Consider the following 14,412-nt stretch of genomic DNA (forward strand, 5'->3'; position numbering starts at 1 on the left):
ATGGATGCGTGGCTGTACGTTGTATGGAACCCCATAGACATTTTAACAAATTAATGATTACTTCCATTGAATTGTGGGTGTTTTATTACATTTTCATAGCATTTAAAAAAAATTATTTAAATGTGTTTCAAAACGTGAAACTACACTTTGACTTTGTGCGATCCACTAAACCTCCTCTGATCTTTACTATTCATCCAAGTAACCTAATCCAGAAGTTCTGCTTTTTTAAACTAAAAAAATTTGGTATAATATCATATAAAATAGGTTTATTGACCATGATTTTTTTCAGTTTTGACCCTGAAAGACAATGGGAAGACAACACAAGGGTAAAAGCACCGTAACTGAAATCTCATTTGCCTTCTTTGTATTGGGCTGCAGGAAGAAACTGCATGGACAGATCTGACCAGACAAGTTAGACAATGTTTTGTGTGTGTGTGTGTGTGTGTGTGTGTGTGTGTGTGTGTGTGTGTGTGTTGGTTTAAGAGACCCCTTTTAAACTCCCAATGATCCCACTGTTGGCAGTGGCAATATCAAACCCCCCTGCTACTAACTTTACAAATTAAACCTGCGTATGAACAACATGAGCACCTTTACTCCATTTTCCTTAGAGGGTATAAAGTGTTACAGCTAAATTAAATTTGGGGCAGCTTGAGTGATTTGCTACTGACATGTTACAAATTAGTTTTGTTGTTGGTTTAAAAAAACAAAAGCGCTGTAGTTTTAGAATATTTTTATATTTTCCTATAGGTTTCCTGGTCATTCTATGGAATTATTATGAAGTTGTCAATAGTATAGCATACAGTTCCAATAAATAGATAAAAATAGAGAAATATTTACTTGGCACAGCTTTAAATTGAGCTTCTCTTTTCAGAAAACAAAAAATTACACAGTTCTATCCTGGAGGAAAATTAAGGACTGTTTTTTATATAAATCATTTCTCACTACTATGGAGTAGGGTTGGGTATCGTTTGGATTTTTACGATTTTTATGCCGAACCGGTACTTTTTAAAACGATTCCGATTCCTAAACAGATTCTTGAAAAACTGGAAAATGACATCAAAGAAAGGCTCTGAGTTTGTTTTTTATATAGAAAATGTAACAATATATTAATGTTTTAAAGTAATTAAATATATAAGTATAGTATTTTACATCCGTTTTGGTGAGCCCAGAGGGGAAAATATGGCATTTTATAAAGTAGCCTACATTTACAGTAGCTAGCTAACGGTAGACTACAGAGAAAGTGTGATATTTTTACATCTGTTTCGGAGTGACAGAGGGAAAACATTTCAGTCGACACATTAAATGGAACAGAAATGAGGAACCGAAAGTTGTGTTCCATCGGTTGCGTAGGAACCGGTTCCATAGTGGAACCAGGATTTGGTACCCAGCCCTACTACGGAGGGAGCATTCAGCTTTTAACAGACTTAAACCAACAGTACCATTTCAGTTTTTTTATTTGAGGGTTTTCAACAACTCACTTTTAGGCAAAGAAAAAGATAGTAATTTAGTAATAATATTACATGTTTTAGTTTTACAGAAAAAAGAAAAAACACGTCTGGACAGGACCTAAGTAATGAACTAGGTGTACACGCTTTTGTTACAAAATTTGGACATAACCGTGGCAATGAGGGAGTAGGCAGAAGGGGAAAAAAAATATCACATCGATACATATACTCATCCCGCTGTTTTACAAAGATAGTCCCCAACTCACTCCCTCCCTCCCTCCCATACAATACCAACGAGAATAAAAGAAAGGATACTTGGTGTAAAAAACAGCAAAGAATCAATATATAATAAAATATAATACGAATTGTACAGTACACTCGTTATTTCAGTTGTCCTTTTCAAATCCTGAACACGTTAACAGTTTAAGTCGCGTTTTCTCACCATCCACGCCTCTTTAAAAAAAATGACAAAAAGTAGTGTACATTAAAAACAAGGTCACCAACACTTCTAACTCCGTTTTTTTCTTTTTTTCAGTCACTTTATCAACTGCCTTTTGCGACCAATACGACCCTTATTCGGTTTATATAATGAGGTTCTTTAGGATTTTAGTTTTTTCCTAAAAAAAATTCATTTATCTTGGAGGGCAGATGTCATCTCAGTATAAAAAAAAGGGAGAGATTCTCCACTGGGGTAAACAAATAAACACATACAGAGCAAGAGACACGGACTATACGGTTTAACTGTGAATAATGTGAAAACTATTTGAAAAAATAAACCGGTACGAAAAAAAAGGTACCTCACTTCTACAATCCGTATTATGCGCAAACACTGCTAGTGGGAAATTTCAAAATAAAAAAACTGATGATGAAAAGAAAACTGGATTGATGTTTTTTTTTTTTTTTTTTTTTCTTCAAACGGGTGCTACTAAAATTGTCGCATGGTCCAGAGTTCCTCCACCTCAGGTGGGACAGATGAGGAGGCTGGTTCTGATTTTGGGGCTTTTGAAGTCCACTCTAAAATGTATCAACCCCCTCTGCTGCAGTAGGTTAGGATTGTATACAGATATATCCTGTAGGGGTGTGGAGATATTATGCTAGTTACACTAAACCCTCCACATTCTCCCATCTTCTGTTAAAAACTCGCCAGCTCTTGCTCGCTTCTTGGATTATTTATATAAAAAAAAAAAAAAAAAAAAATCAAAACAATCTAGTCTAGAAAACATTTTTTTTTTCCTTTTTCTTTTTTCCTACTGACTGAACTCAGTCAGAACTGTTGATCTCTCGGGCTGGACCACAACCGGGACCGCTAGCTCGGCAACTTGGGGCGTTAGCTCAACAACTGGGACCGTAAGCTCGACTGGTGAATGGTCCGCCTCCGACGGCGGAGATTTCATCTTCATCAGTTCCCAGTTGCCACCGGCCATCACCCCGCCGCGGCAGCAGAACGCGTGGCGGGCCAGGAGCTGCGAGTTCCAGAAACGGTGGCGGCATTTGCGGCACTGGAAAGCAGCTTGTTTAAGATGCTGGCCCCGGTGTCTCAAGGCTTTGTGCAGGGAGCTGGTGCGCTTGCCACACACCTGGCACCGCAGACGGGTGTGGCGCCCTGAGTTTCTCGGCGGGTGCCGGGTGGCGTGGTGCACCAGCAGGGAACCCTGCTTGGCGTACGTGGTGCTGGGGCAGATGGGACAGGGGAAGCGCTTGATGGGGAAGTCCATCGAGGTGAGGCCGGTGACTTTGACGGCCCCTCCGTACCACGACTTGGCCCGCGTCATGCCGCCCTTCATCCTCAGCTGGGCCAGGAGCAGCTTCTTCTTGAGCTGCGCCTGCAGTCGGCCCCTCCTCTTCCTCAGAACCAACAGCTTGCGGCGGGTGTCTTTGCTCAGCGGGACGCCCACCAGCTTCCCGTCTCTCATGATGCTGTGGATCAGCACTCGCTTTTTTTTTTCCTTTGCTTTTTTGTTTGTCCATGCTGCTTTTGGAAGTTTTTTGAGCGGTAGTGAAAAGGGTGCTGCTGCTGCTGCTGCTGCTGCTGCGGCGGCGGCGGCTGCGAGCCGGAGGCCCCTTGCTGCATGTGAGACGACGCTGCGTAGTTTGAACCCGACCCAGAGTCGTAGAAGAGCGCGGGGTACCCCGAGGGCTGGGACTGGTTGACGCGCTGGCCACTGCGGTCGAGGCCGTGCTGCGACAGCTTGTGGCGCACCAAGCTGTTGGAGTAGGCAAAGGCTTTACCGCACACTTCACACCGAAAGGACTTCTCCAGCCCCACCCCGCCCCCGTGGACAGTCTGTTGATGTGCCGTCAGGTGGAAATAGTGGCGGAACGATTTCCAGCACACCGTACAGGTATATAGCCTCTGAGACGGGGTGCCAGATGTCGGAGACTTCTCTCCTTGGGAGCAGGATGAGAAGTAGTCAGAGTTCCCCGAGGCGGCGCCTTGACTGATGGTGGCGGCTGCGGCGGCGGCAGCGGCGGCGGCTGCACCTTTGACCCTCCTCCCCTGGCTGTCGATCTCACCCTTTCTGTGCAACTTCCCGTGTCTCACTAGGCTCTGTGCGTAGGCGAACATCTTCCCGCACAGATTGCATTTGTAGTTCTTTTGACCAGAGTGCACGGTCAGATGCTTGGTGAGGTGGAACGGCTCCCGGAACAGTTTGCCGCAGACGTCGCAGGGGTGAGGCTTCTCCCCCGTGTGAACGCGGTTGTGGCGCCGCAGGGTCTCCGCCCTCCTGAAGCGCTTGCAGCAAATCTGACAGCTGTACGGCCTTTCCGACCCGTCCCCCGGCGGCGCAGGGCTCCTTCGTCTCCTGACGATGGTGCTGGGGTCCCTCTTTTCTCGGGGCTTCCTCGGCCTGCGGGGCTTCGTGTGGGGGTGGCTCGGGTGGGTCAGGGGCATGGTGGAACCGTTGAGGCTGGACGTGGAGGACGGTCCGCCCAGGTTACCAAACCCCAACCCCCCCAGCAGGCCTCCGATGATATCCCTTCTCTCCCCTTCCCGGCCTTCTGAGTTTATGTCACACGAGGCTGCGGCAGCAGCGGCAATGGCCGACATTGCACTGCTGGTGACCTCATCCTCCGAATCATCCAATAGGGAGGAGAGGGGGAGGTGTGGCTGCTGTGGCTGTTGGTGGTGGTGCTGCTGCTGCTGCTGTGGTTGCTGGCTCTGTGGGTGGGGATGAAGAGTTGGGGCTAAAGGGGCCTTACGCAGAGTTTGATTGGTCATATCGCCGGCTAGCGTGCTCTCCGCGGAGTACAGGGACGAGGATTGCGATCGCCTGTAGTCATCGACTCCGCTGCTGTAGGACGACTGATTCTGGTAGCGATTTCTGGAATAATCGGTTGCATACTTGTCATTAGCCATTGCTGCCCCATCGTTTGGGATTCCCACCCGGTCTCCGCTGCTTTCCATTTTACCGCCGTTTGGGTTGGACGATCCACTCCTGCCGCCGCCGCCGGCCCGGTTCTTTGAGCTCCGCGGAGGTTTGCCACAGGCACCAGACGCGGCATGGTTGAGGAGAGAGGTGCTCTCGCGGAAGCAACGCCCGCAAGCCGGGCAGCGGAAAGGCTTCTCGTCGTGAATCTTCTCGTGTCTCGTGAGGGACTCTCGGCGGTTGAAGGACTTTTGGCAGATGTTGCAGGCAAAAGGCCGGTTTTCCGAGTGGGTGACACTGTGCTGGATGAGGTGACCCCTCTTTTTGAATCTCTTCCCACACTCGCCACAGCAGAAAATCCTCTCTGGGCTGGGGGAGTTGCCGTCCGACTTCCTGCTTTGGCTTTCTGGTGGCAAGCCGTGGCTGCGGAGATGCCTTCGGAGACTGGAGAGGTGGGTGAAGGTTTTGCCACATTCACCGCAGTGGTAAAGGGGTTCTGGTTCGGGCTGGCCAGAGGAACAGTTACTGTCTTGGGATTTGGACAACTGTTGGTTACGGTTGGCTACGAGCACAGAGGTGGAGCTTGAGGAAGGGGGGCCAGACGAAGAGGAGGAGATGGTGGAGGATGACTGCTGTTGCTGCGAGGACGGTGAGAGGATAGAGGAATGCGATGGCTCGCTTGCAATGCCACTTATCCTAACACCCCCAGATCCTCCTCCCACGAGGCCCGATGAGGAGCTCTGACTGTGCCCACTCGAGCTGCTGTTATGGCAGTTAACCACACTGCTACTGCTATGGCTGTGACTGCTGTGACCACTGCTCTCCGCTTTCCTCTGGGGCAGGTAGCCCGCCATCGCTTTCTTCCTCCTGCTTCCCCCGCTCGAGGCGGAAGAAGACGAGCTGTCTCCCGTCTTTGCATCGTCTTTGGAGAGGGACAGGTGCAGGGGCAGGGGGAGGGGAAGGCCAGCCTCCTGCTGCATTAGTGATGCTATCTGGTTAGAGGAAAGGACTGGAATGCCTTGGAAATCAAAGCCACCCAGCGGGGCAGGCTGGGGAGCCGGGTGGAGAGGGTGCGGGTGGTGAGTGTGGCTGTGTGGATGAGATAAGGCATGGGGGGTCAGCTGCTGCTGTTGCTGCTGAGGCGGTGGAGCGGTGTGGCTGTGGCTGTGGGAGGAGTGAAGGGCGGGGGGAGGGGCCAGGGCCGAGTTTGACTCACTGACCCCTTGGCCCAGGCCCAGGCCCAAGTGGTTGTGAGTGCCTTGCTGGACGAGGAACTGCTCCAGGCTGCTGTTGGTGGGGACGCCGGACAGGAAGTACTGGTTGGCGGCGAGCATGCAGCTGAACTGCTGGTGGAGGCTGCGGGGATCCGACTGGCTGACTAAGGGGACTGTGGTGCTGCCGGAGGGGTTGTTGGAGGCCGCGGAGGAGGTAGAGGGGGAGGCCGAGGAAGAGGTGGGACCAGTGGAAGGCTGAGGGATAGAGAGACCCGGGTGCAGCGGCGGAGGTGGGGGCGCAGGCGTGACAACTCCGCTGCTGCTCCCGCCAAAGTCAAAGCGGCCCATCCCGGAGTGGAGCTGCTCCTGAGCCAGCGCGGCCTCGGCCGGGTGGAAAGGCCGCAGAAACTGGGGGTACCCCGAGCTCCCGCTCCCACTGCTGCTGCTGCTCATCTTGCTGGACTTCCGGGAGCTGTGGGACAAAGAGGACGACTGGCTCTGATGGGAGATGGATGGGGGAGGGGCGCCCATTTTGGCGAATAAGGACGAGGAGTCGGCGAAGGCATTGCTCCGAGAACTCTGGAGGGACCCGAGGCCGAGGCCAGACAGGAGGCTCCCAGAGCCGTCGGCGGAGGGCTGGTGCTGCTGCTGGAGCTGCTGCTGATGCTGCAGCTGGACCTGCTGCTGGTGGCTCAGTTGGCGCTCTAACCCGAGGCCTTTGAACTGGTGGGCCTGGTGTCCACTCAGCATCTCCAAAATGTCCATGGGGTACTTGCTGAACTGGAACATCTTCCAATACAGCTGTGGCGGAGTGTCACGTAGCCACAACTGCCACGTGCACTAAGCCGGTTTGTTTGCTGGGAAACAGCAGTGACCCCTTGTCAGAACGGACCAGGTGGGATTTTCAGAGGTAGTCCTGACCCCCTCCCACACTTCCAACAAACTGCTATATTCCACCAAAAGCCGATGCTCGATTTTTTTTCACATAAATGTATACATATTTTTACTCCTCATTTAAGAGTGCTTCTGTGAGATTTTATATATATAAAAAAGGTCATAAATAGGCAATAAAACTAAATTATACTAAAAAAAAAATTAAAAAAAATTGTCTGTAGTGTTTCTTTAAAGGGTTCCATAACCATTGGCGGATGTTTAAAATTCAGGTCAGTAGTCCCATGAAGTGGAGTGTGTCTGTTATTTCAGCGGAGGGTGAATCATTGCTTCACTGCCTTTCTGTCCCCTCATGGAGTTCTTCGGACAGCCTGAAGAATGACAGGGAAAAGGAAAGACACAGCAATGTCAAGTTAGTGATTCAGTGACTTTATACAGAGGCAAAAACAAAAACACTTTTGGCATTGTGAGTTCAACAACACTGTATTGCTTTTCTTGCAGACGGAGACTCAATTCCCAGATGCTGAACGTCTCAACGGGAACTGAATAAACAAAACCTAAGAGACTGATTTAGCTCAAGATGAAAAAAAAATGTTTGAGCTTCAGTACTCATTATTGAACAAGACATGTAATGTTGGTCAATTAATTTATTGAGCTGATGATATTATTGATGGAAGAACCTAGAAATTCACTTTCGTTTTTAGTGAAGTTTTCTGCATACTGCAAATTCTTCAGCTGGCTCTTTTATCCACCAGTTTAAACCCAATGAACCAACAGCTACTGTAAACCTATAACTCCCCTTTGTAAAAGTTTTCCTCCGTTCCTTAAAATATCCAAAAGAAGAGTACAGCCTGGTTGCACAATGTCTGTCACTGTTTTAATGTGATATAGCAGTTTTAACCACACTAGGGTTTAGTTAAAAAATGCATTACTAGGCAGGCAAAAAGCTGAAGAGAGAAACTAAACAGCAATTTTAAAAAAGAAATGTATAGCCTAAACAGAGTCAAAAAGAAGATACAAATGCAACTTTCATCCACTGGTTTCCATTGATTAAACGGAAATATTGGTGCAATAACCTGAACATTTAATTATGACATTGGTTTTCTAAGTGTGGCCGACTATTTGAAATGTATTTGTCGCTTCACGCTGACACTAGAGAGTGTGGAAAGAAATAGGAGTGGTGGCTCAAAATTGAGGTAAAATTGGGTGGTGATGGCACAGTGGATATGACACAATGCCTTTGGTGTGGGAGATCTGGGTTCGATTCCCACTGGGATACATCAACCAGTGTGTCCCTGAGCAAGACACTTAACCCCTGGTTGCTCCAGAGGTGTGCAACCTCTGATATATAGCAATTGTAAGTCGCTTTGGATAAAAGCGTCAGCTAAATGACATGTAATGTAAAAATGCCAGACGACTCCTGGATAACAAAAGAGGCCCGGGACTAAGCAATGCATAGACCACCAACAGGTCTTGGTCTGGTTTGTTTAGAATTCATGCTCAAAAGAAACGCTTTAAGAGTATTGTGATTTTGAGTAATGAACACTAGTTGTTTTTAACAAAAATATTTAGATTCTACAACATCTCCTTAGTCTGAATACTGCCATCTGCCAATTCATCTGCAAAGATGACTTTCTTCACAATAGAAAGCGCGGTGGACTCATAACGTAGGCTGATGCGGTATCCGAGGAATCCTTAAATTACAGCAGTAATGAAAAGGAAAGAAAAACAAGAAAAACACACCTGCTGTTACTTAAAGTGATGGTTCGGAGTAATTTCACCCTAGGGTCCTTTGCACCATGACCTTGAGCCAAACACCCCCCCAAGAAGCTTTTTTCAGCTGGGTCTAGCATTGGGAGAGTTAGCGTAGCTGCGTTATCAGCTGAATAGCTTAGCGCAGGGGCTAATGGACCCACGTTTGTATCTGGTAAATGACCCCACTAATAATGCCCAAAACGATACCAAACGTCTACAGTAGTACATATAGGTTATGTACTCATAAAACGATGGATCGGAAAGTTTGTAAGTACACCAGAAGTTTATGAACCCTTGCCTGCTGGCTTCTGCTCTCTGTTGTTGTTGCTGCTGCTGCTGCTGCCGGCAGTAAGACGAGTGCTTAGGGACGTCTACAAATTACTACACCGAAAAGAGATACAACAAAAATATTTTTTAATTTAACTTTTTTTTTTAAACTAAGTGATGTAGTATAACTAGCAGGGGACAAGTAATAACTGAGGTAAGTTTGGAGACATTACCTTATTTAATCATTAAATTAATAAATATTTTTGTTGTATCTCTTTTCGGTGTAGTAATTTGTAGACAGTCCTAAGCACTCGTCTAACTGCAGGTAGCAGGAGCAGGAGCTGCAGCAACAGAGAGCAGAAGAGAGCAGGCAAGTGTTCATAAACTTCTGGTGTACTTACAAACTTTCCAATCCATTGTTTTATGAGTGCATAACCTATTTGTACTAGTGAAGAAGTTTGGTATCATTTCGGGCATTATTAGTGGGGTCATTTACGAGATACAAACGTGGGTCCATTAGCCCCTGCGCTAAGCTATTCAGCTGATAACGCCAGCAGTGTTCAAAAATGAATGGCATCCAACAAAGTTAAAGATCCGTTAAAAATATTTGTGTGGCATTGTAACTGAATTAAGACAGACATACATTCACAACAATAACAATCTAATGAACTGCAAAACAACGATAAAAATGTCAGCTTTGTAGCTTTGGGAAAGATCTATTCATTTTTCAGAAAGCAGCGCGAGGCAGCGTTCTGTCAAACCGGCCTCAAACGCTGCAGAGTTTCATTCCAGTTACACCAGTAGGCCTTTAACAATGACATTTTTTTTACGTAATCGCCGTTTCTTTGTTTGTCTCTACGTCTCCCCCCCCCCCCGATTGCCTGCGAGCTTCTCCAGTACTATATGGTAATTCCTCTACTATGTGACAGTAAGTCTCGTGGTTATGACACAATCGTTAGCCCATTTTTACAAAAACGTCTGCTACGGAGCCATAACGTGAGTTACAAGGTAATGGAGCCTTTTATACATTGTCATGTTTTTTTAGAAATAAACAATGGACAAATAGAGTCTTTAAACACTTCAGATGTAAAGTTATTCGCTCTCAACGTGACACCAAAATGAATGGCAGTCAATGGAAAGCTAACGGCAGGTGATGGCTTGTTAGCCTCAGAATCTCCCCATAGGAGGTACGCTTTCCTGATGCTCGCTTACCCCCTTGGTTGTTCCATTATCTGGGTCACATGACAGTGATATTACCAAAGGTGTATCTGGGATTCATTCAAAACTTCATTTGCTTGAAAAAATAATCCATCAATAAATATTTAGAAATTTGACTTAAAGAGACAATGACATTGTTAATCGCAATCATTTCCCGAGACGATTAATTGTATGGTATAATTAGGAAAAAAGGTAATAAATTGCAATACATTGCAGAATATTGCAATATGTTCAAAATCACAATAATATCGTATCGTGACATAAGTCCCGTGATGATATCGTATCGCGAGGCCGCTGGTGATTCCCACCCCTGCTAACGGTATGCAATTCTAAAGGAACCACCTTTGAAGTCCGTTTGCTACAGTTTTGTTGGTGTGTCAGTGGGAAAAACAAATGTCCAAAAAATAAATAATGTACTCGACTGAGAACCCCCCCCCCAAAAAAAAAACCACAGTAGTGTTCAAAACAGACTGAACGCACTATGTAAGACTGTTTGGACCTTTATATACAAACATTTGTGTTAAATGGTCTCAGAAAACCACAAGAAACTATGACCAACATTTGCACCAGGACGTTCAGTGCATAATCCTTTCCACATTTTATATACAGTAAATATGTGGAAAGGATTATGCACTGAACACTTGGCAGTCCTGGATGTGACCCTGGGCTCAAATCCCCCAAACAGCGAACACCCTCCCTGCTGAAGTGTCCCGTTACATGACTTTATACCTGAAGGACCCCACAAAACATCAAAGCAAATGAATGTTAGATAGTGAGTAGAAATAAAGAGCCTAAATGACAGTTGCATCAGTTTTTAATTGATGTGTGTTAGGTAACTGCTGACGTGAGGGAAGTTATACCTGTAACTATAACCTACATTTTATTTCTTAACGGGACATAAAACAGAGGGAAGTCCTTTTCATTACTTCTCATTGAGCTTGTTCTATGATAAACAAATAAAAAGAAATGGGGGACCTAAACAATTACACAAGTAGTGTATCACTAGGGAAACATTATCTATACAATTAAGAGGCCAGGACTCTATGACTGATTGAGCTTCCCTGTGTGTATTAGGATAGTTGTGGCAGCGCTTTGTGGCCCTACACCTCATTAAGAAACTTCAAAAAATGTTTTGCATGCATTTAAAAAACATTATGGAGAATTTCTTTTAAAGAAAAACTACCTTAAACCAACGCTATCTGTAGCATTCGTATCAGCGATCACAGTAAAGTAGGGCTGCAACTAACGATTATTTTCATAATTAAGCTGTTGATTTATTTCTCGATTAGTTGTTTGGTCCCTAAAATGTCAGAAAATGGTGCAAATGCAAATGTGGATCAGTATTTCCCAAAGCCCAGGATGACGTCCTCAAATGTCTTGTTTTGTCCACAACTCAAAGATATTCAGTTTCCTGTCCCAGAGGAGAGTAGAAACTAGAACACTTTCACATTTAAGAAGCTGGAATAATTTTTTTACTTTTGTCTTAAAAAATTACTCAAACCGACTAATAAATTATCAAAATAGTTGGAGATTAATTTGAGAGTTGACAACTAATCGATTAATCTTTGCAGCTCTACAGTAAAGCTTGTTAAGAGTCTAAATCAACCGATCAGGTTCAGAGGTTATTAAACAACTTTCTCTGTGAGGGAAGAGGAAACGTGTTGCTGACTCTTATCCAACATGAGAGAAAGAAACGCACAACTTGTCACATCACAGCTCCATGGTGCACAGCAGGTATCTCAACCTATTAAGTCCATTTTCAAGTTCCAAAAATCTCATGATGAAAACAATTACAGAGCTGTCAAGTTGTCAGGTGAAATGAATTATGGACATACTGCAGAGGAGCTCCAAATGGAATTCTAGTGCCAGAATAATATATATATACTGTATAGTAGTGTATTTACTTTTTTAAATTTCATGTGTTCTTAGAAAATGTCCTGTGACCCTGACTGCATTTATATAAGGACACTCTACTGTTTAACTAATGCACAGATTTACATTGTATTTCATAATACTGACAATTACTTACAAGATGAGTACATGATTGATATCGGAATATCCTGTTTTTTTAGTCTTTTCTTCTTCTTAAATTCAGTGCTTACTTGCGTTCAATTTGTTGTGGTTTGTTTAGGACTGTTGTAATTGTTCATTATATAAATTGCTGTATTTTATGTTTTTTTTTTAATCCTATTTACTTGTTTCATACTGACACTAGCTGGGGGAACAATATTTCATTTTGTGTATGTACCGAAGTACACATGATAATGACAATAAAGTAAATCGTGAATCTTGAATCTCTTGTTCCTTAGGTGGGATTCCTTCTATAAACAAAGGGGTTTTCTTAATCTCACCTGCACAATCTTTATTCTATTACTTTATTTTCTTGTGTTACGGTTGTCTTGATTTTATTGCGCAAAATAAACAAATTAAAGTTAAATTGTGTTTAAAGACAAAGTTACATGTTTCTTATTCATTAAAAAAATCTTATTTGGAAATAACTCATTTTCCACACACACACACACACACACACACACACACGTCATTAGTTAGTCTGAACTGATTCTGCATCAGTGTTTGCAAAAAGCATGCTCAGATTTGTGCATAGTTCAAAATGACATCTCAGCTGAATATCCTTCAACCCGCACGGTTAATGTAGGTAAGTTAGTATCAAGCAGCTTGGGAGGAGAGATAATTAAGCTAACCGTTAGTTTGACAATTTGGAGGAGCGTGTTTGCATGTTGTTTCCATCTTACCGACTGATCCCCAGGTCTGGAGCTCCCTGCTGGACCGCAGCTGTTTAGGGGAGGGGGGCGGCGGAAATGTCTGCTCTCTCCGCCGACTTCAGGTCGACAGCCTGAAACAGACGTACCGATGACAGAGCAGGTTAGACGGATATAAATTACTGTTATCCCTCACTCACCAGCGTCTGCTAGCATCCATCAATCACTCAGCTAGCTTAACGTTACGTTAACCAACTGCCGAAATGCTGCACTAACGAAATCACATGATGTCTGCCTCATGTAAAACAGTGGCACATTACAGTGTGTTTTAAATGAAGTTATAATGTGTGTAACAGCGGTAAAAAAACCTGATACATATAACTGAACTGACATAAAGGATGTAGCTAGCTAACGTTAGCGTTATCCCGGTTGCATAGCATAGCGCTAGCATTGCTAGCAGCTTGGCTGCGTTTAGCTTGGTAGCTAGCAAATTAGCCAACATACCACTGCTGGAAACGGCTTTTGTTTGTCTTTGTTGTTGTTGTTTTACCTTGTAGCCCAATGTGGATAGGTGCAAAGAGAAGCTCAGAAACATGGGAGCAAAAGTGTGAAAACATCGAGCGGGGAGTGCGCCGTGAGAGCGGGGTCCCTACTGCCCGTCAGCGGGGCCTTTTTCTTCATCCATGGAAAAACACTGTGAAAGGCCTGGCTCTCCATCGGCCCGGGAGGGCTGCTTTTCACTCGCTAAAAAAAAAGTATTTCCGTTGGCCCGGCCCGATATGTCCATTGTCTGCCGCCAAATTCCTACCGGCTCCACCGGCTTTACTGCTCGACTTCACCCAAACGGCGCCTTTGTTTTGTTTCCGTCGTGTTTTTCCTTCTTTTCTCCTCGGTTTGCTGTTTTCCGCCCCGTGTCAGATTTAGGTGCCCCCCCTCTGTATACGACGGCTCCTCCGATGCTGCTAGCGTTAAAATGGTAGTTTCCTGTCTGCATAATGGTTCCGGGTAGAGCCGAGCACAGGTTGGTCTGTCCGGCGGCGACCACTCACCGCTGCTGCTCCACGCACATCCACCTCTTCCCCTCCGTTTGCCAAATATGGATTCAAAATATGGAGTCAATCCAGCAGCATGATGCTCATGAATAAATAAACCGTGTGTGTGTGTTTGTTTGTGTGTACGTGCGCGTACATGCATGCATGTTTTCACGCCATTAAAAATATATCACCGTGCATTCTGACATTGTGTCATTAAGCCCCTGTGTGTGAAGTGTGTGTTTACGTAGGCCTATGTGTGTGTGTGAAATTTTAATGAGTCAATTAAGGATCATTACGGCGCATGCTGCATAACATTACAAGGGGTGTGTGTGTGTGTGTGTGTGTGTGTGTGTGTGTGTGTGTGTGTGTGTGTGTGTGTGTGTGTGTGTGTGCGTGTGCTGCTGTGTACCTACTGCCTAATTTGCATTCAATTAAAGTTATCATTAGTAGGCCTACAGTATTTCTGCCTGTGGCTGATGTGTGGGTGTTTGAATGTGTGC

General features: G+C 45.2%; 1 protein-coding gene across 1 annotated transcript; it reads right to left on the minus strand.

Annotated features, from left to right (window-relative positions):
* Window positions 1-1,436: 1,436 nt before the first annotated feature.
* On the minus strand, window positions 1,437-14,128 carry LOC114567874 (uncharacterized). The gene is given in 4 exon segments (XM_028597060.1): window positions 1,437-3,385; window positions 3,388-7,289; window positions 12,912-13,012; window positions 13,429-14,128. Coding segments are annotated over 2 exon segments (4,122 nt in total). The 5' UTR covers window positions 6,817-7,289; window positions 12,912-13,012; window positions 13,429-14,128; the 3' UTR covers window positions 1,437-2,692.
* Between the last annotated feature and the right edge of the window lie 284 nt (window positions 14,129-14,412).

This window comes from Perca flavescens, chromosome 14, assembly GCF_004354835.1.
Source record: "Perca flavescens isolate YP-PL-M2 chromosome 14, PFLA_1.0, whole genome shotgun sequence".
Taxonomy (NCBI): Eukaryota; Metazoa; Chordata; class Actinopteri; order Perciformes; family Percidae; genus Perca; species Perca flavescens.